General features: G+C 38.9%; 1 protein-coding gene across 5 annotated transcripts in view; it reads left to right on the forward strand.

Moving 5' to 3' along the window:
- ATP13A3 (ATPase 13A3) overlaps positions 1 to 27,398 on the forward strand; it is a 78,493-nt gene that overhangs the window by 28,492 nt on the left and 22,603 nt on the right. For all 5 annotated transcript variants that reach the window (XM_045287503.1, XM_004712341.2, XM_045287506.1 and 2 more), the window contains 11 exons: positions 6,868 to 6,992; positions 16,369 to 16,544; positions 17,035 to 17,157; positions 17,237 to 17,316; positions 18,107 to 18,149; positions 18,241 to 18,350; positions 19,796 to 19,892; positions 20,749 to 20,821; positions 22,865 to 23,042; positions 24,236 to 24,423; positions 26,861 to 26,949. In XM_045287503.1, coding sequence (XP_045143438.1) covers positions 6,868 to 6,992; positions 16,369 to 16,544; positions 17,035 to 17,157; positions 17,237 to 17,316; positions 18,107 to 18,149; positions 18,241 to 18,350; positions 19,796 to 19,892; positions 20,749 to 20,821; positions 22,865 to 23,042; positions 24,236 to 24,423; positions 26,861 to 26,949 — 1,282 coding nt within the window. The remainder of the gene's footprint in view (positions 1 to 6,867; positions 6,993 to 16,368; positions 16,545 to 17,034; positions 17,158 to 17,236; positions 17,317 to 18,106; positions 18,150 to 18,240; positions 18,351 to 19,795; positions 19,893 to 20,748; positions 20,822 to 22,864; positions 23,043 to 24,235; positions 24,424 to 26,860; positions 26,950 to 27,398) is intronic.

Here is a 27,398-nt window from a genome sequence, read left to right on the forward strand (position 1 = left end):
TAGAAGAAAGTATTCTTGTGTTGAGGGAGTACTTGAGTGGAGGCCCAATGTCCTTCTGCTACCTTAATACTAAATCTATAAATGTAGGCCATTTTCTAATTGATTGTTTGTCTTTGTATTATTGCTTTATAAAGTCTTCTCTAAATTTTAGGAATTACTCTTTTATCTGATATGTCATTGCCAACCTTTCCCCCCTAGTTTGTGGCTTCTTTTTACTCTTTGGAGTTGTTGCACATAAGTGCTTCATTTTAAGGAGACCTTGGTCTCCCGTTTTTGTGTGTTTTTTATTACATATAATTATGCTGTGGGTTAGGGCTCCTCCATTGGAAGCCGTAGTGGCATAGTAGGCTATGAGTTGAGCTGCTAACAATGAGGTCAGTGCTTTGAACCTACCAGCTTATCCTCAGGAGAAAAGTTTTGGTTGAAAAATTTTCTCTATTTTTTAATTGAAATCTTTATAGTTCTAGGTTTTACATTTAGGTCTTTAGTCCATCTTGAGTTTGTTTTTATATATGGTGTGAGATGGATCATGTTCCATATTTCTGCAAATGAATATCCAGTCTGGTCAGTACCATTTGTTAAACTGACTATCTCTTCTCCATTTACTCTGGTTTGCCCCTTTCTCAAAGATCGGAGGCTGGGTTTATTTTTGGGTTCTCCAATTGGTGACCTTAGTCTGTGTGGCTGTTGTCCCAATGCCAGGCTGTTTTGACTACCATGACTGAGTGAGCAGCAGGTTTTGAGATTGGGAATTAATAGGCCTCCTACTTTATTCTTTAGTAGTATTTTTCTTATCTGGAATGTCTTTTCCATATAAAATTGGTGGTTGGTTCTTCTATCCCTTTAAAAAAACGATCCTAGACTGAGATTTTATTCTATCTGTAGACTGCTTTGTCTATCCAGAATTCATATGGCCTGTTCCCCAACATCTCAAGTTAAGACTTACTGTATATACTCGTGTATAAGCCGAGTGTTTCAGCACATTTTTAATGACGTTTTTGTGGTAAAATTAGGTGCCTCAGCTGGTACTCGGGTTGGCTTATACTTAAGTATATACACGGTGTTTGGGGGCAGGGTCCATAACAGCAACAACAGATACACTTATTTTTTAAAAAAGGATAAATGATTTAGCAGATAGTATCAAGAGAAGACATCCAAACAGTTCTCATAGTAATGTGACCCTTCAGGTTTCAAACGACGAAATCCAATCACAGCACTTCTTTCTTGTAAGGTTGGCAGAATTGGAACAATTGGCATTACCTAGTGTGAGCAGATATTTTGGAACATTTTAACAACATACTGCAACTGATCCTCTTGTAAATTCATAAAGCTTTGCCTGGGAAACAGATAGGTAATAATTATCAAAAATTTAAATTGTATATGCACGACCCACTAGTGTAGCTCAAGGAATCCAGTCTGAGAAAGATTGTACGTTTGTGTAAGATTCATGTTTAAACAGTATAAATAGCATAATAATCAGGAGGACAGCAGTAAAATTAATGGCGTATTCTACATCTGTTAAATACTGTGGGCACAGAATGTTTATAGTGCACTTCTGTCTTTCTGAATGTGAACTAGAGGGGCTAGATGGATGTGTATCTAAATAAGAGGAAAAATTACATTAGTTCTACCCAAGACCCAGAAAATGAGAATATTGGGGAGGTGGTCAAAAGCATGACACAGTCCATCCTCTTTCTTCACAAGTTCTGTGCTTGGGGATTTGCCTACTCGGTAAAATCTGTAACCCCAAAATGGCTACATGTGGTGCTTTCATGGTACAGAGGGGAAAAGGTAAAAAGTGTCACCTGATGAGGCAGTTCAAAACCACCAGCCGCTCCAAGGGAGTAGCATGAGTCTTTCTACACCTGTAAAGAGTTAAATGGTCTCAGAAATTCACAGGGGTAGTTTGGGTCTGGCCATCCTGAGTGAGGTGGGGGTCAACATTCCCAGCTGAGGTCAGATGCCTTTGCTTCAGCTCTCATACTCTAAATAGCTGTCCTTCATACAGTCTACTGAGTGTCACACCTGACATATTGTGCTTTAAAAAACAGGTATAATATTAATTGGGAGTTAATACATAAATCATTCCATAGTTCTGTCACGTCAAGCAGAATTGTACAATTGCTACTACAGTCAGTTCACAAACATTCTTTTGCTTCCTCGACTCCTTCATATCATCTCCCTTTACACTTCACCCTACATTTTGTGCTTTTCATTGGTGATTTCACCATTGGAAATGGCCACAAAGCATTGCCTAGCATTCCGCAATGTAAGAGAGCACTGATGAACCTTAAGATTCCTTCAGGCATGGCTTAGGGTGCTACTGACCTTCATTTATTTTTAATGAAGCAACATATTAAATAAGGTGTATAAACAAAGACACAAAATACAATACATAGCCTACACTATATAGCCCTGTGTTGGTTCAGTCTTCACCAGGTCAGTGTTCGTGGTGAACTTATAGACCATAATCACCATGAATAATAAGGATTTTCTGACTTTTAAAAAAATCACCACCAGGTGACGTGACGTCTGTCACATACATGATACTGCTGATGTATAATACTGAACTTTCATGCTTACCTAGGGCACATTTGGCTGCTCTCTCATTTCGACTTAGCTTTTTGCCATTTCCCTCCTTGAGTTCCCTGTAGCTGCTGAGACATTCAGAACAGAGCAGTCAGTGTTCTTTGTCTATCCTCCCATCAACTTCTCTCTCTCCCTGCCCCTCCTTTGTTCCTCCTCTTCCTCATTCATGTGTCCTCCACACCTTGCTTTCTGTTTTCATTCTGCATTTCTGTTACAGCATGAACCTTTCTTTGTTTTAAAAATAAAATCATTTTATTGGGGGCTCTTACAACTCTTATCACAATCCATGCATCCATCCATGTGTCACGCACATTTATACATTTGTTGCCATCATCATACTCAAAACATTTTCTTTCTACCATGGTATCAGCAACTCATTTCTTCCACCCTCCCTCCCACACAAACCCTTGATAATTTATAAATTATTATTTTTTCCTAACTTAAACTGTCTGACGTCTCCCTTCACCTATATATGATTGGTTCCCCCTTTCTCCCCCGACCTTTCCCTTACCCTCCTGGTATCGCTACTCTCATTGGTCCTGAGGGGATTATCTGCCCTGGATACCCTGTGTTTCCAGCTCTTATCTGTAGCAGAGTACAACCTCTGGTCTCGCCAGATTTGTAAGGTAGAATTGGGATCATGATGATGGGGAGAAGAAGCACTGAAGAACTAGAGGAGAGTTGTATGTTTCATTGGTGCTATACTGCACCCTGACTGGCTCGTCTGTCTCCTCTCCGGGACCCTTCTGTAAGGGGATGTCCAGTTGCTTACAGATGGGCTTTGGGTCTCCACTCCGCACCCCTCCTCATTCACTATGATATGATTTTTTGTTCTTTGATGTCTGATACCTGATCCCATCGACACTTTGTGATCGCACAGGCTGGTGTGCTTCTTCCATGTGGGCTTTGTTGCTTCTCAGCTAGATGGCCACTTGTTTATCTTTAAGCTTTTTAAGATCCCAGATGCTATTTTTTTGATAGCCAGGCACCATCAGCTTTCTTTCACAACATTTACTTATGTACCCGCTTTGTCTTCAGTGATCGTGTTGAGAAGGTGAGCATCTCAGAGGGCCAGATTATTAGAACAAAGTGTTCTTGAGTTAAGGGAGTACTTGAGTAGACCCAATGTCCATCTGCTTCCTTAATACTAGACATATAAATATATGTACATAGATCTATTTCCCCATTGTCTTATATAAAATATTTACTTACCTTTCTGTCTTGAATGAAATCTTGCACTGCTCATTAAGCAGAGGACAAGATTTTTCTGTCCTATCATTCACAGGAGTGGTAGGAAATTAGTTGCCGCCAGAAACTTGTGCTCGTCGGAAATGACAGCATTGCTTCAACCCAGCAGGTTCAGAGCTTAACGGCTTGAAATTCACTTTCAGATCACGAGGCTTAATTCCATCTACCAAGTTGCTTAATCTTTACCATTTTTTGAAAGTAGTTTTTATTGGCACATAATTCACATCAATCATATTGAGAAGAGTTGTACAATCAATATTACCACAATCAGTTTCAAAACATTTTCTTTTTTCTTGAACTCATTGTTGTAACTTCCCCATTTCTCCCCAACCTTCCCTGCCCCACCCCTAGGCAATTATTAATCCAGTTTCTGTCTATGGATTTACCTATCCTGGATATCATATACAGAAAATCATACAAAACCAAAAAAACCAGTGACAATGACAAGACAAAACAGAGAAATACCTCAGTAGAAAAGAAAGCAAAAAAGATTAGAAACAAACCATTTTAAAATGAGTCAAAAGGGAGATCAACTGATAAAGTGTTACGTTTAATTCAACTACATCTGCCATAATCAACTTTACAATGCTATCCAATAACAAAGCTGTCACATCCCTCAAGTATGATCAGAGGGGATTCACCAGAGAGTTTATCCTTGTGGGGACCCTGCAAATGGATTTTGAGCTTTTGCTATCCATTTCCTTCTACAAACCAGGTATTTAGAATTTAAGCCCTGATTCCTTTCCCTCTACTGAATTTGAATTTTATTATTTGCCATCAGTGGCCTTCTCAGGCTGGTGTGCTTCTTCCATTTGACACCTTATTTAGATGGCTGTTTGAAGACAAGCCTTTAAGACCCCAGACACTGTTCTTTCTGATAGCCAGACACCATCTGGTTTCTTCACTACACTTTGCTGTAGCACCTGTAGCTTCAGTGATCTCTTCATGAAGGCGAGGATTGAGTCGGGCCACGTCATAAGAGCTAATTGTTCTTAGGTTAGGGCTACAATTAAGTGTTAGCCTAAAATCCATTCATATATATCTGGTTTGTACATGTCTCTAGTTCACTGTAGAGACATTATAAATCATCCCCCGGGAGGCATAAGGTGATTCTGAGTCACCAAGAGTTTGGATAGAAACTATGTCAAAAGTGTCCAATGAGGAACATAATACTGGATTTATTCTCCCCTTTCCTTCTATGTGGAGCACTGGTAGTGTAGTGTAGTGGTTACATGTTGAACTGCGATCTGCAAGGTTGGCAGTTTGAAATCACCAGCCGATACAAGGGGAAAGATAGGCCATTTTGGAAAAGAGTTAGACTCGGAAACTCACATGGGCATGCCTACCCTGTCCTAAAGGCCCGTTATTGAGTCGGCATCAATTGATGGCAGTGAGTTTGGTTTGGTTTTCGTTTTAGATTCTCTCTAATTATTGCTAAGTGTAGGTTGTTTGTTGTTGTTTTTCCCCCACTGTTGGCAGGTTGCCTTACTCCCCTAGTCATGTTTTAATATTTTCCCATCACCCATTGCTGTAAATCATGTGAGAGCGCCAAAAAGTTTATGGAAAATAGATTTAAAAGATAATAGTATTTTTCCTTGAACATTTTGAAAGCCCCTCACATTTTAGATATAATTAGATTTCATAACTATAAACTTCAAACGCTTTATTGTTGAATTTCTGTGTAGGAGAATTACTTAATTGTAGCAAATCTAAAACTCTAGTCCCTAGCCTCAACCCCCCTTTCCCTCATTGAAGATAATGTTAGCAATACAACTATCATTGATCATACTTTATTTCTATTCTAGTACGGGGGCACATAGTACTTTTGCATGCATCTATATTGTATGTTTATTTTCCCAAGAAAGCATCTTGAAAGTAAAAATCCTTCCTTCTCATCTTTGACCAGCCAGTGAAATATATATATGTATATATGTTTGAAAAATTTTTTTATTGTGAATTGGATGAAGAACAGAGCATAATTTTGCATTAAACAATTTATGTACATTATTGAAATCTCCTCAAGGTCCCGTTGCTTATCCTACTTCCTCCCTATTTTCTGTTTAGGTTCCCCCTTTTCTAATCCGCTGAACTTTGTTCTTGGGTAAATGCTTCCCTTTTGATCTTAAATTATTCAAATGTTGAGGTGAGTTTAATTCCAGACCTGAAAGGTAATGAATGACCATAGTCTTGGGGTCTCACAAGTCTCTTCCAACCAGTTATCCTGGACTCTTTTATGACTTTGAGTTCTGTTCCACATTATCCTACTACTCTATCTAAAACTATTTAATTTGATCTGCTTTTCAGGGCAGTTGATAGAGGTGGTTGGCACCATCTAGTTCTTCCTGTCTCTGGGTTGTGGAGAACGAGTTGGGGTCCAGTCATCCATTGTATTAATTGTTTCCATGTGTTCTTTCAATTTTCATCACTGTTCTTTCCTCCGGGTGGGAAAAGACCAATAGTTGTACTTTAGATGGCTACTGATAGAAGCTTTTAGACCTTAATCGCTACTCACCAAATCAGAATGGAGAACATTGTCTTTCTGAACTTAAGTTATGGCATTGAACTTTGGTGTTCCCCACATCTGTAGTCCTCTTCCTTTAGGCCTGCTATTGCTTTTAGTTTCCGATTTTTCGAATGACAGTTGTATGGATTTGATCAAAGAAAAAATAATGAAACCACTATTACTCTATTGAATACGCTTGTGGTACATGTTTTTCCTTTTCCCTTGCCTATAAAGTCAAGAACAAATATATTTAAGGTTATTCATATTTTATATATGCCACAAAAAGAATATACCTTAGAACTAGAAATATCTTACAAAAGTTGATTTTCTAAGTGTATTTATCTAGTTTTCAAATTACAACATTTTATTTCAATACGGTACTTCATGGGCAATTTTTTTGTTCCGATTTAAACTTTTTGATATTGAATTCTTAAATATATAAAATTAGTTTTTATTCTCTGTGTTGGATATTTTAAATAACTAGTTCTGTTGACTAAACTAATAATATGTTAAAACTTTTTTTACAGAGATACCATTGAAAACAACATGGATTTTATGGGATTAATAATAATGCAGAACAAATTAAAGCAAGAAACCCCTGCAGTACTTGAAGACTTGCATAAAGCCAACATTCGTACTGTCATGGTCACAGGTTAGACTTTAAAAAAAGAACACAGAGTAACACTGTCTTAGAGATTAAATTGTTTGATACGAGTAATAATCAGTTATGGAAACATTTTATATACTGGCTTCATTACACTTGTATTTCAGCTTTGACTCTTGGAGGCGTAACAATGATTTTGTGGTACTGTGCTCTCTGGTCTCTCAAGAATCCACTCACAGTAAATAGTGATACATAGTGCTTTTGTTTCCTCTCGTATCTTGCTTATAGCACTGATAGTACGCTGTGTTTCATTTTATGTACAGATTTTTCTAGTAGAATACAAGATTCTTCTTTTGTTTTTTTAAAGATTATTTTACTGGGGGCTCATACAGCTCTTACAACATTCCATACATCAGTTGTATCAAGCATATTTGTACATATGATGCCATCATTGTTTTCTAAACATTTACTTTCTATTTGAACTCTTGGTATCAGCTCTTCTTTTTAACCTCCCTCCCCCTTCCCACCATCATGACTCTTTGATAAATTATTACTGTTTTCATATTACACCGACTGCTATTTCCCTTCATCTACGTTTCTATTGTTTATCCCTGAAGGGAGGGTTCTCCCCCCTCCCCGCTCCCCTCTTGGTATTGCTACTCTCATTTCTGTTCCTGAGCAGTTTTATCTAACCTGGATTCTGTGTGTCATGAGCTCTTATCTGTACCAGTGTGCATGTACTGGTCTAGTCCACAGTGAAAGGCAGGACTGGGGTCATGATAGTGGGGAGTGAAGAAGCCTCAAAGAACCAGAGGAATACTGTGTGTTTCGTCAGTGCTCTACTGTGTCCTGGTTGGCTCATCCCTTCCTGTGACCCTTTTGTTATTGTCTACAGATGGCTTTGGGTTTCTGCTCTGACCCCCCTCGCTCTCAAGAATATGTTTGTTTGTTTGTTTGTTTGTTTGGATCTTTAGGCGCCTGTCTGATTCCGTTGATACCTCATGATCACAAAGGCTGGTGTGCTTCTTCCATGTGGGCTTGTTTCTTTTCTGCTAGATGGCCACTTGTTTAAGTTCAAGCATTCAAGACCCCAGACTCTGTATCTTTTGCTAGCTGGTCACCATCAGCTTTCTTCACCACATTTGCTTATGCACCCATTTTGTCTTTAGCGATTGTGTTGAGAATGTGAGCATCACAGCATGCCAGATTGTTAGAACAAAGTGTTCTTGTGTTGAGGGAGGGCTTGAGCAGAGGCCCGAAGTCTATCCACTCCCTCAATATATTGCCATATAACTATATGTACATAGGCCAATACCTCTATATTTGTGGAGTAACATATTTACATAAGTACACACCTATGTTTATACCTCTATCCATAGCTTTGCTTCCTTTTACTTTCTTCCTGCCCCAGCAGCATGCCTGCCCTTCTTCTGCCCTTTGGGAATGCCTCTCAGCTAGATGACTGTTGGTCCCACACCACTGGAATCTTTATGCTTCCTTCGTGCTGCTTTTAATTCCCTAGTTGTTCCCCTGTCTATGGTGTTGTTTGCTCACCACTCCTTTCCTCCACCTCCTCCTCCCCCCAGGTCCTTCTGGAAACATGGGTCCTGTTGGTTTCTCCTCAGTCATGCTTCCCATGCCTATCTTACATAGGTAGACAAAACAGCAATAACAGAGACCAAACAAAAAGATGGAATAAAAAGAGAGAAAGCAAACAAAACTAGCAAAAAAACAAAACAAAAATGAAACTTTTATGGGAACTGCCCCTCTTAGCCCGAAGTCTATTTGGGCAGCTCCTCAGGGGTTTTGTGGCTTGGCTTTGCTCCTGTTCCTGACTGGTTATGTTCCCTTCTTAGTTCACCCCTTTGTTGGGGTGGTCAGACTGGACTCTTTCCTTGCCATGTGTCCCCAGTATTGTCTTCTATTGTGGTATGCTCCAGCAAGGAGACATCATGTCTTCATGTGGACTGTTTGCTCTACAGTCCTCTCTGGGCCTTAGCAGCTCTGTTCAGGGATATCATCCTCAAGGCTTGGTGTGCCAGTATGGGGTCTAGTCCCCGTCTCTCTCTTTCCTTCTTGGTTTGCTTCTGTATGGGTGTGGCAGGCCACCCCCTCTCTCCAACCTGTAGTTTTAGTGTGTCCTCTGTAGCACATACTTCAAGGAGGGAGGGGGGTAGTGTCAGTTTGGCTCTGATTGGGGTTGTCCTTGTAGAACTCTCTGTTCATGAGTTGCTCCATGTGGTTACATTGTCCTCAAAGTTTGGCTCACCGTGGTGGGGTCTGCATTCATGTCCCATTTCTGTGGAGACATAACAATACCCTCCCTCTGGGTAGATTTGTGCCCTTCTACCCCAGTGCCATCATTTCCTCCCCTCCCCCAGATACTTTCCCTTTCTTTGTGTTGGAATGAATTGTACATCCTTGGGTTTGGCCTGGCCCCTACCCGATTGCCTGTACCTCAACCCATCAAGTGCGAGATAGTAGCTTTTCTTCTATACCTATTCTGCTGGTTATACTTAACCTCAGTGGGCTCATGTACTTTTGTCCTCTTGTGATTGTCCAACTTTGCTTAGGATAATTTCCTCCAACTCTTTGAGATGATGTGCTTCATGCGTTCATCAGTGCTTTTTAGTGATGCATAGTACTCCAATGTGTGTCTGAGCCAGAGTTCTTTCTAATGCACCTATCAATGGAAATTTAGGTTGTGTCCATTTCTTTGCGATTGTGAATTGTACCACAATAAATAATCGGAGTGCAGACTACTGGTCTTGTTCTATTTCTTACCTCTTCTGGATGTATACCCAATAGAGGGATTGTTGGATCATAAGGTAACTCAATTTCCGTTTGCTTTAAATATAGCCAGATGGCTTTCCACAGTGGCTGCACATATCTATGAGACCACCAGCAGTGGAGGAGAGTTCCTATCTTGCCACATCCCAACCAACATTTGTTGCTCTCTGATTTTCTAATTTGGGCTATCCTCAAGGGTGTTAGGTGGTATCTCATAGTTGTTTTAATTTGCATTTCTCTGATGGCTAATGATCGGGAATATTTTCTCAAGTTTATTGGCCATTCAGATCTCCTCCCTAGTGAAACTTCTGTTCAGGTTTTTTGCCCACTTTCTCAGGGGCTTAACTGTTTTCTTCTTTTTTGCAGGCTAGGAAGGTATTGGTATATTTAAGTAATAAGCCCTTTGTCTGTTGTGTCATTGCTAAAAATCCTCTCCCAGTTTGTGGGTTCTCTTGTTACTTTCTTGGGGAAGTCTTTCTACGCTTACAGATAATTTATCCATAGTATACCCCATTTGTCGATTTCAGCTTCATCTGTGTGTGTACCCTTTCTTATTATAGTTAGCGTATGTATTCCCTACAACAACATTCTTAGGTTTGTCCTTACTCCTTCGTTGATAGCCCTGATAGTTTGAGGTTTTACTTCTAGGTCTGTGATCCACCTTGAGTTTGTTGTTGTGCACGGGGTAAGGTAAGGGTCTTGATTCCTTTTTCAACAGGTGGACATCCATTATCCATCACCACTTTTTAAAGAGGGCATGGCATCCACCTCCCACTTGATGCTTTTTGGATCCCTGTCGAAGATCAGTTGTCTAAATGCTGATGGTTTTATTTTTGGTTTTCTGTTCTTTTCCATTGGTCTGAGTATGTCATAATTCCAGTTCTATGCTGTTTTGACCACTGTGGCCGTTTAGTAGGTGTTAAAGTCAGGTGAGGCGAGCCCTCCAACTTCGTCCTTCTTGAGGAGTTCTCTGCTAATTCTGGGCTTCTTCTCTTGCTATATGAAATTGGTTGTCAGTTTTTCCAATTATTTGAAGAAAGTTGTTGGTATTTGAATCAGGATAACGTTAAACTTATATAGTGATTGACATCTTTACTATAGTGAGTCTTCCAATCCACGAGCAATGGGATATTCTTCAATTTGTGGAGGTCACTTTTGGTTTCCTGTAGTAGGGTTCTGTAGTTTTCCTTGTATAAGTCTTTTGGTTTTTTGGTTAGATGTTTCCTAGATATTTCAGTTTATTCTTGGCTATTGTGAAGGATATTGCCTTCTTGATCTCCTCTTCCATGGTCTTCTCCAATGTATATAGCAAACCAGTAGACTTATGTGTTTATGTGGGAGGCTTCATTCTTGCCTTCTTTTCCCTCTGTGGCAATGTTATCTTGGTAATTGCCTTCAGCGTGTTAATTTTTGGATAGAGTTGGGCTGTATGGCGGACTCCTGTTTGCGCTTGGTGGATGTTCTTCTTATGGTGTATTCTTTGAGTTTTTTCTTGTCCAGGAAGACTCTTACCTCATCGTCCATCTTAATAGGTAGTTTGACATGGTGGAGGAGTCTTGGGTTGGTGGTTTTTTTACTTTCAGCTTTCGGAAGATGTTACCCGTACACTCTCCTCCTCTTCATGATGTCTGCTGAAAGGTGTAAGCATATTCTGAGCACCATTGTATGTGACCACCTTTTTTTCTCTTGCTCTTAAAATTTTCTCTTTTTCCACAAAGTTGGATAATTTAACTATCATGTGCCTTGGTGAGTTCTTCCTGGTTTAATCTATTTGCTGTCCTCTCTGTTTACTGTATGAATGTCTGATTCTCATTCATTGATATAGGGGAGTTTGCTTCCAGGAATTCCCTCGCTAATTTAGCTGTAGACATCTTCATTGTGTCTTGTTCTGGAAGACCAATTATTTGAATAGCATGTCAGTGATCTCAGGTTTTCTTTTACCTCTTTGATTATCTTGTTTGCCCCATTTATTGAAGTCTGCCTGATTGTCCTGGAGATTGTTGGTACGATTCTCCGCCTCTTCTGGTCCATTGGTGGGGTCTATTACCTTGTGTTTTACTTCTGTTACCTCATCCATTAGTTCTTGTTTTTCTCTTTGGTGCGTGGACTTCATGTGTTGCTTCCCTCATATCTTGTATTATTCTAAGCATCAGTGTGATGATATCTTTTGTGGCAGATCAAAGTCTGATTCTTCTATGAGCGTCATTAGGTTTATGACTCTCTCTGCTGTTGCATTGTTTTTCTTGGGTTTTGTTGTTGAGGGTTTGAGGTATTGTTGCTCTCTGTATGTACCATTTTGGAAGAACTGGGTGCCATGTTCCTGGGAGACCAAGGGGACCTGAGCTCTTTCTCTGAGACTGGTAAGGGTGTTTTGGAGGACTACCCTGTGGCCTACCATGGTCATGGGTCAGACTGCTATGTAGGTGGGGTTCCACAGTGACTCAGTGGCTAGTGGGGGAGGAGGGCCTCGGAAGCCGGGCTGAAGCAGGTGACTGGAGGTATTGCCACTGGGCTGGGTTGGGGTGGGCCTGCAGTGTGGGCACGGGTCTGGTCTGGACTGTCTGGCCGCAGTCTTTTAACTTTGCAGTCTTTTAAAGACTCTGTGGAGCCCAAAACTGGTAATGACAAGTTTTGGCTTGAGCTGTGTCTTTCAGCCCCTGGCTTTTCCTGTTTTGTTAAGTTAAAATCCTTGGCTGTGCTCTGGGGATTAGAGTTCTCCCTGTCTTGTTGTATGCCAATAGACACATTTCTGGCAGCTTACATTCAAAGTTACTCAAAGGAACACAGTCTGGAATTATAAGTTTAAAAAAGGCAAGCTCCCCCCCCCCCCCAACCTGCTTTTTATAATGAGTTTGTGGGGTGCCTTGGTATCAGGGCTGTGCTGCGCTGTCCCCCAGGGAAGGGGGAGACCAGATTAGCCGAGTGGTTTGGGGGCTGACTGGATCTGAGTTCTCCCCCAGCTGCATTCCTGTATCACTCCAGCTCTCCACTACAGTTAAGTCAAGGGTAAATATCTCAGGGACTCCTCAATTGCTGAAAATTAGTGACTAATTATCTATCATTACCCATGCTGTCAGGTGCAGAGGGAGAGGGGGCAAAGGGGATAGCCGATGTAGTCACTCTGTTTCTGTCTAGGGAGGGAGGATGCAAAGCCCCAGAATGAAAGAGCTGGGTGGATAGCAGAGTGAGGAAGACCAGTGTGAGGTCTTGTGGCTTGTTCTTGGAGGCTTTCTGAGAGCCTGGGATTATGACCACCTGGGTTAGTCTGGGTTGACTAGAGAAATAAATACATAGACACTCATGTGTATAAGAAAAAGCTTTATATAAAGAGTAATTGTATATTAAGAAAACATCCCAACCCAGGCCAGATCAAGTCCATAAGTCTGATACTAGCCCATATGTCCGATACCAGTCTATAAATTCTTCCGACTCATGCTTATACATGCAATGACACCAAGTGCAGGAAGATCACAGGCCCGTGATTAGAAAGTCTTGTGGATCCCATGGTGGTGGAAGCATCTCAGTGCTGGCATGGGTTTCTATGTGGCTCCTCCAGCTCTAGATCTCTGGCTTTATCAGTGTGTCTCCTTGTGGCTTGTCTTCAGGAATATTTCACAGGGAGGGTGTGTGTCCCGCCTCCAAGTAGGAAGACAGGAGCTCCCAAAATAAATCCCTCATTGGCTATGATCTGATTGACAGGTTAGACTCCACCCTTTCCCTCAAGTTGACAATAGATTATGTAACTGCCATACCACCTTTAGACAGCAGCTTGGGGATATGAGCTGTGAGTCTCGTATCTTGGGCATAGAAAGGGGTGGTGGAGGCCGTCCTGCTGCATCTGGTGGAGCCTGTGGGCAGACTTGGTGGATTTAGGGTGTTTCAGTAAGTTCTCGAATCGCTCTTTGGGAGAAAATCGCAGGGGGAGGTCTGAACCAGACCCTAGTACACTGAATATTTTTAGCACCCCACCTCCCAATATTGGCCTCTTTACCTCTTTAATTTTCTGATCTGAAAACAGGAGCACTGGACAGGTGATTCTACCTGGATTCCATCTTGACTCAGGAATCTAAAATACAAGATTCTTGAGGTTAAGATTATACTTTACTCCTTTCTCCCTTCTCTACAATTTTTAAAACTCTGCCCAATCCATAGATATGATTAGTAGATACTTGCTATATTTAAAGCATTTATAAGATTATGTTGTCATCATAGGTGAATTTATAATGGTGGAAGTCGTCTGGACTTTATGGTTTGCAGGTTATTTTGAGTATGTTGTTATGTACTACCAGAAATTGAATTGCATTCTCCCAAAATATGTCAACTTGACCGGGCCATGATTCTCAGTGGTTTGGCTGGTGGTTATGTAATGATGTAATTTGGCAATTATCTGTTATCTCTCTTGGTGTGATCCAATGTAGGGGGTTAGAGTCAGATGCAACCCCTTTTCGCAGGTCACAACCCTCATCTGGTGAATGGAGAATTTCCCAGTAGTGTGGCCTGTATCATCTTTTATCTTACAAGAGAGTAAAGGAGAAAGAGGCAAGCATAGAAGTCGATTGGGCAAGTAATAACTATCTTCCAAATTACTTGTCATGGATGGGTGTTTCTAGAATTGCATCTTTTTAAAAAAGATTCAATTAGTATTCTGTGGATTTTGTATCATTATTTTTTTCCCAATACCTTCAGTGTACTTTGGACTTCTTTCTTCAATACTATAGGTTCTTGGTCATATGCTAACTCCTGAATTGGTTGAAATGTTGACCAGTTCTTTTCAGTGCAGTGACTCTGATTTCATTCCATCTTTTTGTTTTGTTTTGCTTTAAAATTTAAATATGCTGGATTGAGGCATGAGGTATTTTTATTTCCTTTTGTTAGTACTTAAAACCATCTCGGTACATTTTTGTAAGGCAGATGATCAACGCGTGTCAAGCTCTGTGCCCACTGGCAATTGCCATCTGCCTGCCTTCCAGTCAGAGTCTGCTCATGTTTGACCTGGACAGCTCTCCCTGCTCTCACGTAGAGCATAGAGAAGGGCTGTGTGGATTCGGCCTCTTCCTTCTGTGGGTTGTGTTGAGACTTGCCTTGAGTCATGCCAAAATAGAACCCACCCCCATCGCCGGAGAGAATTGGCAAATGTTTTCCGACTAGTGGGCCCAAGCATATTGAAAACAGAGTTCTCTGTGTCATTCAACAGTCAAGCTTGTGTAATGTCACACTGTCCATCCCCCATGCCTCTGGGGATGGGGTAGGGGTCGGGGGTGGGGGGGTGAGGTGGGGGGGGGTCATGTGTATAAAAAGAATGTCGATTTGTAAAGACAGGCACAATGTATACCACTATACATGTGTACTTTCAAACTCCTTCCATCTTCTTTTGATGCTTTCTACACCACTTAGTATTTTTCCCATGGAATCCTTCAATATTTCAACTTTAGGCTTGAGTTTTTTCCTTCAGTTCTTTCAGCTTGAGAAATCCTGAGCATGTTCTTCTCTTTTAGCTTTCTAATTCCAGGTCTTTGCACATTTCCTTATACTACTTACTTTGATTTCCAGGCTACCTTTTAAAAATTTCTATTTCTCTTTATTTCATCATTTCTTCTATTTGCTGTAGTTACCCCTATATTCAAAGCAAGTTTCAGAGTCTCCCTCACACATTCATTTTGGTCTTTTCTCCTTTTCCTATATTTTTAATGACTTCTTGCTTCCTTCATATAAGATGTCCTTGCTGTCATTTTTGGTCATTCGGTTCATTGAGTAGGATCTGTGCTTGATAATGTCATTCACATTCAGGTAGGATATACTCAAGGTTGTATTTTGATATTCATGGACTTCAAGATTCTGGATTTTAGGGGTTTTACTGAAGAAGTATATATAAAGGCGTATGCACATCTTTATGATTTAGAATGAGATCCATTCAATAGCATCCTCGTTATTTTATATCCCAAAGTAACTAAATCTTGCATCCTAACATCCTTAGTCTTTCCACACATTTCCATGTGTATCTCTCCCACTTTCCACCTTTATCTCTTCCCCCTTTTCTACTGCCATGAACAGAATATGATCTCATGTCCCAAGGAGATCTGTCAGGTCATAGGAAGATGCCTTTGAAAACAGCGTGTGGAAACTAGGGGAAGAAAGAGTTGGCATTTTATACTTGTTACACTGGGGTCCCCAAACACCGACATAACTGCTTCTCTTTAGTTCTTTCCTTCTCATGATAATGGATCTATTCTGCCCACCTTGCTGACCTCTGTTTTATGTCCCTTTGCTTTTATAATCCGTTTGGTTATGTTGTACACAGTTCCAGACACTCCTGGGTTAATCTAACAAGTGACGGTTGAGTTCTGTGTGTAGCACTGTGCCAGGTATTTTATAAGTACAAATAGTGCTTGGCAGGAGATTAGGACTTTTATTTGGCTTTCAGGGGTGAGTGAAAATGCCTTGTGTATTAGAGGTTTCCTCTGATAAATATGCCCTTATTTTGTTACATCTCAAGTCCAAGTGTAAGGACCATACATCACCATTCTACCTAGTCCACTCCTGGGTACTGCTCTAGAGTTTCAAGAAGTACTTGTTGTCTTATACTTGTACATTCATGTTGCTTACTTTAACAAATTTAAAATATTCTGATAATTAGGTGACAACATGTTGACTGCTGTTTCTGTGGCCAGAGACTGTGGAATGATTCTACCTCAGGATAAAGTTATTATTGCTGAAGGATTACCTCCAAAGGATGGGAAAGTTGCCAAGATAAATTGGCATTATGCAGACACGCTAACACAGTGCAGTAATTCATCAGCAATTGATTCGGAGGTAATGGCAGGATGAATTTTCTCTTTGGAAGCACACTAATTTTTAAATTTAGCCTGAAAAAATAAATGATGCTTTAGAACAAAATTAAAAAACCAAGTCAAGACAGTTAAGTCGCAATCTTCTTAGAGATTGTGTTTCACTGGCACTAGGGTAGAAGCAGGAATCTCAATTTTTAATGTTAATATTCTATTTAGTCAGAGTTAAGAGCCACAGCTCTAAGAACCCCAAATTCTGTTTTGAGAACATTTACTGATAAATAATGCAAGAGATCTGTAATGTTCAATTCATTGATCATTTTAAAGGGAAGCATATTTAAATTCTGTAAGCTATTTGCTTTTGTCTTTTCCGTAAAAAAATTTGATTTCCCCTTTACATTAAATTTAAGCATTCTAATATAAAATATCAAAGGAAAAATGCAGTGTGGGAACAGTTTTAAATCAGATGTTTTACTTTGGCTACCTAAATATTTTTCTCAATGCCATGTTCATAGGCTATTCCAATTAAATTGGCCCATGATAGCTTAGAGGACCTCCAGGTGACTCGCTACCATTTTGCAATGGATGGGAAATCATTTTCAGTGATACTGGAGCATTTTCAAGATCTGGTTCCTAAGGTTAGTGATTTAGCTTTTTGTATGTGTTCACATGAATATACTGTGAGTCGTATTTATAAGAAATTAATCCTTTTTCTAGCTGATGTTGCATGGCACCGTGTTTGCTCGTATGGCACCTGATCAGAAGACACAGCTGGTGGAAGCATTACAGAATGTAGAGTTAGTATTGGTTTTCTTCTTTTTTTTTTAATGAATTAGTTCATTTTCAAACTCCCCAAAATGGTATTTCATGTCAATGTGATTTGTTACCTGTAAAGTATCTGAGAATTTTTAACACTAGGTTGATGGAACACATTATTTTGACACGTTTTTGATTTCCTCAACAAAAATTCCAGAAACCATTTACATTTACCTCCTACCACTTATGCTGACTTATATCCATTGAGACATGTATTTATCTAAATTAATTTTCTTCTAATCTCAAAATTCTGTGTGGTATACCTATCATTATGGATACTCATCAATTTTATGTGAATTGAGCATTAATCCCAGCAAATTGGTTTCATTCATGACAGCATTACTTCAGTAATACATATAAACATAGTCAAAAGGTTTAGGAAACATCAAACGTAAAGACAAACAGTGCAGTGGAAATTGTCATGCTGACCGACATAAGCGATCCTTATGATGCATTGAACCCAATGTCTCAAATATTGTGTAATGTTAAACATTGTAAATTTTATATCAATGTATAGTATCACAGTTTCAGCTATAAGTCAATAGTGTATAGTTAGTGTTTTTTTAAAGAAATGTGCAGTTTTATTCCCATGTCAATTTGATGCATTTTTGTAGAGATAGGTATATAAAAACAGTCTGTAGACCTAGTGTTAAATACTCTTTTGGAATGCTTGCTAGCCCTTCATAAATACTGTATTGGAGAAGTCTTAAATGAAATTTTGTATATTTTTAAAAGTTTAATTAAAATATTAAATTTCTGTTTGCTTCATAGTTACTATGTAGGGATGTGTGGTGATGGTGCAAATGATTGTGGTGTAAGTATAATTTTAAATTTTACTTTTATAGATCTTACTTTAGTCTGAATGCTGTTCACAAAACATCCCATTTTCTTCTTGAAATCATTAGGCTTTAAAGAGGGCGCACGGAGGCATCTCCCTATCTGAGCTTGAGGCTTCAGTGGCATCTCCATTTACCTCTAGGACTCCTAGTATTTCCTGTGTGCCAAACCTAATCAGGTAACACAATTGGATATTTTTCTCATTAGCTTTTTGTTTCTTACTCAGATGATACATACAGGAAAAGCCAAACTCAACAGCCGTCGAGTCTATGCGTACTCATAGCAGCCCTGTAGGACAGGCTAGAACGGCCCCTGTGAGTTTCCAAGACTCTTTCCGTGAGTAGAAAGCCCTGTGTTTACGGGAGTAAAAAGCCATCATCCAGAAGTGACTGGTGGTTTCAAACTGCTAACCTTGCAGTTAGCTGCTCAACACATAATCACTATGCCACCAATGTTCCTCTCTGATGATATAGAGGGGAAAGTTATCAGAGAAAGCCACATGGATTTATTTTATTGACATATTAGCATAGTTGATAAGTGTATTAGGCTGAGTTATTAGAGGAATAAAATCAGTCATATATATGAAGAAATTTATATGAAGAAAGTGGTTCACCAGGTTGCATAAGTAGGTAAGTCCAGTCCAGTTTAAGTCTGGAAGTCAGTTGTTAAGGTTGAGGCATTTCCTAGCTCACTTGGCTGCCACGGCTGATGAACTAGGACAAAGGAAGACCATAGGATGGTGAAGGTAGAAGTGGATGAATCCAAGAAGTCAGGCTTGTGGCTGCAGAGCCAAATGAATCTAAGGTTGGTATGTTACATGGCAGGCCACTGATCGCTCCCAGTATCATCAGATGGTATGGTGGACCATTGGCTTAACTCTACAGAGCCACAGGTTAATGAAACAGATACAGGTTTGAGACAGGCCAGCAAAAAGAGAAGAGCTTTCCCACCTAGTCTGCTTAAATAAGAGTAGGTTATACTCCCATTTCCGCTTTAATAGGACTAGGCTATAACTACCATAAGCAAGAGCCAAAGGTGCCAAAGGAAGAAGTTCAAGCTACCCTGAAAGCATTAGCCAAAAAGAAAAAAAGGAAAAAAAAAGGCTCTAGGAATTGATGGAATACCAATTGAAATGTTTCAACAAACTGATGAAGCACTGGAAGTACTCACTCATCTATGCCAGGAAATTTGGAAGATAGCTACTTGGCCAACTGACTGGAAGAGATCCATATTTATTCCCACTCCAAAGGCGACCCAACAGAATGCTTAAATTATGGAATAATAGCATTGATTTTATATGCAAGTAAAATTTTGCTGAAGATCACTCAACAGTGGTTGCAGCAGTACATTGACAAGGAGTTGCCAGAAATTCAGGTTGGATTCAAAAGAGGATGTGGAAAAGGGGAATCTTGGCCCTACCAAGTTGACATAAAACTTAATACACTGTGTGATTTATTAGTAATGGATAAATTGATATACCTGATGTCTTCAACCCCTGCTTTGGTTTAGGTCTTTTGGTAGAAAATCACTTTGTTGTAACTTTTGAATGGTAAGTGATGATCATCTTAGGATATAATTGTAATTTTGGAGTTAGAATTCACTTGCTAATACTTGTTTTCACAGGGAAGGCCGGGCTGCTTTAATGACTTCCTTCTGTGTATTTAAATTTATGGCTTTGTACAGCATTATCCAGTACTTCAGTGTTACTCTCCTGTATTCTGTGAGTACTAATGTTGCCTATAGGGACGGAATTTAGTGTTAAGGCATTTAAATTAAGGCATTAAATGTATAAGCATACATGTTTGGAATCTAAATAAGTAGCCACTGCAAACTAACCTTTAGTTTACCATATTTTGAGTAACAGATTAAGATACTAATTTGTAATACCATTTTCCTTAAGGCTAACACCTGTGGCTGAAACCTTTCTTTAGCATAAATTGGACATCTTTTAAAAAATTCTTGAAAATACCGAACTCTTGACATATGTGAGAATTGTAGTTATCTTTACAGGAACAAACCAGAATTAGAAGAGATGCTTTGTCAGTAGTGTGTAGAACTGTTAAATATGGCAAGAGAAAGTGCAGTGGTATCTGGGTGTACTCGATGGGATTTTGTAGATGGTATAATCTCTTGTCCATTTTTCTCTGCATGAACACTGAGGACATTTCAAGGAATCTCTGTGAAACCGCCCCCTTAGGGCCACTAGTAGAAAATATCAGAAGGGATGGAGTTCAGTCTTAAGGAAGCATCAATATAGCAGTTTTCCAGGATGTTGAATATTATGAGCAAATTATGTTTTCCTTTTGTTAAAACCTAAAAACTATATAGTGAATTTCAAGGAGTTACCCTCTTTTACTAATATATTAAATTGAATGTTAATTATGTAACATATTTGACGAATTTCAAAGATGGAAGCATTTTTTAATCAGGCCACTGCTATTAAAGTTGCTTGCTATTTGAAGAATGAAAAAAAAAAACAAAAAAAAACACGAAAACTAAAGCCAGGTAAAATGAGGAAACCCTATAAAAGTGGTCACTGAAAACTAATTGTGTTTTAAAATTACTTTTGTCTGTAGATATTAAGTAACCTTGGAGACTTCCAGTTTCTCTTCATTGATTTGGCAATCATTTTGGTGGTAGTTTTTACAAGTGAGTATTTTACTTGACTTTTGATTTCAAGGCATGCTGACTTCTGAATCTGAGTTAATTAACTTGGTAAATTTACATCAGTTGTGACACAGCTCGTACCGCTCTAGCTCCATGTAGATGAGCTTATTGGTTATGTGTTTATGTTTGGCCCCACTTGATTTATTTTTCCCTGAAGTATTGGAGAGTAAATTGGAGACATACACCTGAATATTTTAGTGTGTATTTACTAGACGCAAAGTCCTTCTAGATGATTAATTATAGTTAATTAAGATCAAGAGATTTTACATTGATATAATAACTATTTTCTAATCCATAGCTTTTATTTAAGTTTTGTCATTTGTCCCAGTAATGTCTTTCATACCTAATTTTGCCCTTAGTCCACAAGTTACATTTAGTTGTCTATTTCTCTTTATCTACAGCAATCGCTCAGCCTTTTTTTGACTTCTTGATGTTGACGTTTAGAACAATATAGGCTTGCTAAGATGGGTTTATCTGATGTAGTCTCATAAAATTCAGGCTATGAATTTCTGACAGGAAAATCACAGAAGTGGTATTGTCCTTCTAAATGCATTATATAGGGTGCGCTCCACTTTTGGTAATGTTAGTATAAAAACAAATAATGGTCGTAACCCATCTTCAGTGAACCCATCTTCAGTGAACCCATCTTCAGTTGAATAAAATAAAAGCCTATGAGTTCATATTGAAAAGAGTGATACTAGAGTGAGTGATGGGAAAGGAAGTGAAGAAGAATGAATAATTGGAAGAAATGGGAAGCACTTTCTTAAAGTAGAATGCTAACTACTCCAGTAGGCTTGCTGGAGTTAGATCATAGTTTCTCAGTTGGTATTGATAATTGGGGTCAGATAAGTTTTTGTCTTGAGGGGCTGCCCTCATCATTGGTTGCATGGTTAGTAGCATTTCTGACTTTGCCCACTAGATGCCAGTAGCATTCCTTGAGCTGTGACAGCCCAAATAATCTTTAGACATTGTCAAAGAGTCTCTGGTGAATAAAAATGCCTGCACTTGGAACTCCTGAGTTGGGCAATATTCTAAACAGATACTAAACCTAGTAATGCTAAAACTAGTGTGTCGCAGGATAGTAACACAGTCTCTGAGGATCTCTTTATGGTCACATAGTAATGACAAAGGGAGAGCAGAAACATGCCAGGGATGAAGCTCAGTGGACCCTACTTTAATACATGATCAAAGCATCCTCTCCTTTTTTTGAATGTTACTGCTGTTTATATTGCTTTAAACTTGTATTCATCTCTGCTAAAGAGGGAGGGAAATAAATTAATTATAGTGTCTGTTAGTGATTTAGTGTTGCTGTAACAGAAGTACCACACATGCCTGGCTTTGACACACGCATTCATTCTCTCCCCGTTTAGGAATCTAGAAGTACAGCTCTAGGGAGTCATTCTTTAGACTTCTACTCCTAGGTGATCTTCCTGCATCTCGGCTTTTCTCTTCCTCTTCTAACTGGCTTGCGTATTTGATCTCATAACTCAAGATTGACTCAAAACACACCCCACACAAAACTGGTCTCATAAATGTAACAGAGACGACCCACCCATCCACAAATGGGATTACAACCACTGGTATAACCCAACCCTATGGGACAGAGTAGACCTGCTCCTTAGATTTATGAGACTATACATCTTTTTGAGCAAAGGTTAGGAATTATAGCACATATTTTGACACCTATAAAGATTAAAAAAATAATGAACCCTCAGTTAAATATATGGAATTGTGGTAATTAATCTTATAATTTACCTGCTTATGTTTAGCATTCTTTGTATTCTAACTGGTCTTTGTTTTGAATATTAATACACCAATGTGAAAATTATCCCAGAAATGTGTTTGAAAAGCCTAAATAGTTTCTTTTGACAGATTGTTTAAATATGTAAGACATCTGGCTTGTTTTGTACACATTTTCCCCCCCAATGATTTGTTAGACACATTGTTGATTTTCTTAAATGTATTGATAGTTTTTCATAGTGACAAAGTAGATATGAACCTTTCCTCTTTTTTCTCTTAATATAGTGAGTTTAAATCCAGCCTGGAAGGAACTGGTAGCACAGAAACCACCTTCTGGTCTCATATCTGGGACCCTTCTCTTATCAGTTTTGTCTCAAATCATTATCTGCATTGGATTTCAATCCTTGGGGTTCTTTTGGGTGAAGCAGCAATGGTGGTATAAATTGTGGCGTCCACAGTCAGAGTAAGTTGGTCAATTGGTGTAAAAGTCTGTGTAAGATGTGTGCAATATATATGCATGTAAAAATAAGTAATATTTATATAGAATTTTCATGCTACTTGACTGAACACTTAAATAAGTTGGCTTTGTCTTTATTCAAACACAATGTTCTTGAGTTGATTTTGACTCACAGGGGCATTGTAGGACAGAGTAGAACTCCCCCATTGGGTTTCCAAGGCCACGAATGTTCCTGGAAGCAGACTGCTTTATCTGTTGGTGGACCAATTTCATCACCAGACCTCCTAAAGGTCCTAATAATCTCTAATCAGTGGTGCCCCTGGATCAGTTTATTAATCTGTTGCTATTTATGACCAGAGTACTTACAGATTACAAATGACAACACTTTAATTGATTGAACATTTTAATTAATTACAGGGGTAATTTTGTGGAATTCAGTTTTCAGATGCAAATATTTCTAATTTGATTAAAATTTTTGACTATTGTAGAAAATCGCAAAAAAAGAAAAAAAAGAAAAAAAAAGAAAATCGCACCACTGCAACTGGAAAAGAATAGGGGGTTGCTGTTTGTAAGAGTCCGTCCAGAGGTCCTTTGTAGGAGACGAACATTTCATTATCACCTACTGTTCGGTGCGCCCGGTAGTTAACATCTTTCATGATACAGCCTCTCTCTCCAGTTGCCACTGGGTTGGTCCTGCCTCCTGGAGAGCCCGTGCTTGTCACCGTTGTTCTGTGCTCTGCTGGGTTTCAGTGGCTGCTTTGTCTGAAGTCCATTGCTGTGCTGTTCTTCTGAAACCACCGACGTTTGTGGTTAATAGCCAGGCCATTGCACATGCTTTGAGACTCCTGCCCACCTGGAAGTAGGTGGAAGGGATAGCCTGAGCTAGAGATTATTGAAACCCAACTTAGTGGCCAGGGCTTTGTTAGCATTTCCACCAATCTTATCATTCAGCTCCTCAGAACCCTGTGATGGAGCAGATGATAGCTGCATTTATGGGTGAGCAAACAGCCTCAAAGAGATTAAAGAGCATCTCTTCTGCCTACTCTTCATATCTTATATCTGGATATTATTTGCTATTTGCTGTAAATGGCACCTTATATATGTATGCAGTAGTGATTCAAGGCAGATAAGGTAAATTTGGTTTCTTTGGGGGGATTGGGATTATGTTTAGTAATGCAAATGTTTTGTATGTGTTCTAGTGCCTGTGATACATCAAGAACTCTGTCTTGGAACTCCTCACATTTTTACAATGAAACTAAACCTGATGAACATAATATACAAAATTTTGAAAATACCACAGTGTTTTTTATCTCTAGTTTTCAATACCTCATAGTGGCTATTTCCTTTTCAAAAGGAAAACCCTTCAGACAGCCTTGCTACAAGAATTGTAAGTTGAGCGTTCATTTTATTTCCTCCCCCTTATCCTCCCTCCTTTAAATAATAACGTAGAAGAATATAACTGTAATAAAATCAATCTTTATAAAGAGAATGAACTAATGACTAAGGTGTTTATAGTGCTGTTTTATCCTCCTGTTAGCTGCTCCTGTAATTCAAAAATTAGTAGTGCTTTTTACATCCTGTTACTCCTGGCTCCAACTTTGATTTCTACAGGGACAGGGCTTCACATATCCTCTCTCGCGCGCATGCACACACCTTATTGTGCATTTCAGCTGTGTGATCTTCTCTATGCCTACTGGCCATCTTTCTTTCATTTCTTGACTATTACTGTTGTTATCACCTCTAGAAACCTTCATTTCTCTCACTGTTTTTTGGTGCCTTAGAAGGGACAAGTAGAGGAGACAAGCCAGTCAGGGTGCAGTGTAGTTCCTAAATGCTTCCTCCTCCCTCACCATCATGATCTCACTTCTGCCTTACAAATATGGCTAGACCAGAGGATGTACACTGGTACAGATAGGAATTGGAAACACAGGGAATCCAGGGCGGATGATCCCTTCAGGACCAGTGGCGATACTGGGAGGGTGGGTTGGAAAGGGGGAACCAATTAAAAGGATCTACATGTGACACCCTCCCTGGGGGACGGAAAACAGAAAAGTGGGTGAAGGGAGACGTCAGACAGGGCAAGATATGACAAAATAATAATTTATAAATTAGCAAGGGTTCATGAGGGAGGGGGTAGCGGGGAGGGAGGGGGAAAATGAGCTGATGTCAGGGGCTTAAGTGAAAAGCAAATGTTTTGAGAATGAGGGCAGTGAATGTACAAATGTGCTTTGCACAATTGATGTATATAGATTGTGGTAAGAGTTGTATGAGCCCCTAATGATTTTTTTTTAAAAGGGACAAGTAGAAAGGAAGGGAAGGAATAAAGTATATTTTCCTAGTTTCCATATAACTTTTGGACCCCAAAATTGATCCCCACAAAAACTTTTGGCTAAATAAGGTGTGGTACCCTTTGTTACCTGCGTAGGCTATGGCGCATAGCGTTTGGTTTGATCAAAATTAAGGGTCCTGTGGGGAAAAGCTATATATATATACATAAGTCTTAAAACATAAGGCTATACTAATATCAATACATGGGAAATGTAATACTTTATTCATGTGAGACTCCATATTTTTTGCAGTATCTTGGACTGAATAGTAGCTATTCTTTGGATTATAAGGCAATGTCACTGTTTGATTAGTATAATACCAGGTCACAGATTTTGGTATCTACTATATGAATCATAACTAGCAGCACTTCTGGCTCATGCGTGAGTTTATAAAGCATTTTGAGATGTACTCTGCAGTTTGTACAAGTGATTTTATTACTTTATATCTTAATGGGTTAACAACTGCCCAAATACATGTATCTACATAATTTAAATTTTTTAGAAACTGGTAAAATTTTTAAAAGAACTATTCATTTCTGAGCAAATAGAGACTGAGTTCATGAGGGCCGTATTAGAATCATGCTGTGCCTTTCATGTTAGGTCATCACTGTAGTTTTAAAACATTATATGGCAAACTTAATAAAGCTGACATATTTGTTTTATTTCATTTATTGAACATAGTCAAGGGTAATTAAAAACATCTCTCAAAAGAATGCTTTCTCTCTCTTTTTTTAATCATTTTATTAGGGGCTCATACAACTCTTATCACAATCCATACATACATCAATTGTGTAAAGCACATTTGTACATTCAGACAATGCTTTCTTTAGATAAAGAAAACTAACATCCAGACTAGTACATAAGAAAGATAGCCACATCCTGCCAGTAAAGTTAATTTTAGAGACATAAGCAAATCTACTCTGCACACGTTCTCAATAAAAAAAATAAAAGAATGGACAAAATATTAGCTGTCCATTTCTTAAATTCTTATATATTTTCTGAAACACTTAAAAATGTTTTGAAACTTGTAATATTTTGTATTCTACTTCATTTTTGATTGGATTGAATAAGTATTTGATTGTTTGCTCTTAGTTTTTAATGTACCTTAAAAAGCATTTCTTAAAAAGTACATTGAAATAGCTTGACATTATGTGGTTTAGTCTCCTATGTATAAATTCTAAAATGTGTATCTAGGAAAAACAATTAAATATCTGTAAAGGTCTGTGTATTACAACTGCTGGTTATTTCCTTAGTTACTTTTAAGGTCAAAGCTAACAGGCTTTCAATAATACTTGACATGTGTACATCTTTGCAGTGGGGCCAGGAGGATTAAACAGCATCCTATATTCCAGTAAATAATACAAAGCTCATGCTTCCTCTATCTCATCAATCTAAGTAGAAGTATTCTTAGGGCAACCAGTTGTGTATATTTGTTGTTGATGATACCATTTTGCTTATGCAATCAAATTAATAAGTTGAATTTTCCTTTTTTTTCAGACTTTTTTGTTGTGTCTGTGATTGTTTTGTACGTTTTCATGTTATTCATTATGTTGCATCCAGTTGCCTCAGTTGACCAGGTTCTTCAGGTAAGCTTGAAGCCCCTGCTTTGGTTTTGGGTTAGTGGTAATGCACAGTACATGGGCTTGTAGTAGTTAGACATTAAGAGAGAAAGTAAAACTGGTAGTACATGAACCTTTAGCGACCACATAAAAGAGTGTTTAATGGAACTTAATATCTAGGCCTCAACTCGATCTTCTGTTCCCTTCTTTTTTTAAATCATTTTATTAGGGGCTCATACAGCTCTTATCACAATCCATACATATATCAATTGTGTAAAGCACATTTGTACTTCATTGCCCTCATCATTCTCAGAACATTTGCTCTCCACCTAAGCCCCTGGCATCAGCTCCTCATTTTTCCCCCTCCCTCTCTGTCCAACATCTTCCTTCACCCACTTTTCTGTTGTCCGTCCCCCAGGGAGGAGGTCACATGTAGATCCTTTTAATCGGTTCCCCCTTTCCAATCCACCCTCCCA

This window comes from Echinops telfairi, unplaced genomic scaffold, assembly GCF_000313985.2.
Source record: "Echinops telfairi isolate 266 unplaced genomic scaffold, ASM31398v2 ScPeMD7_17;HRSCAF=63, whole genome shotgun sequence".
In the NCBI taxonomy this organism is placed as follows: domain Eukaryota; kingdom Metazoa; phylum Chordata; class Mammalia; order Afrosoricida; family Tenrecidae; genus Echinops; species Echinops telfairi.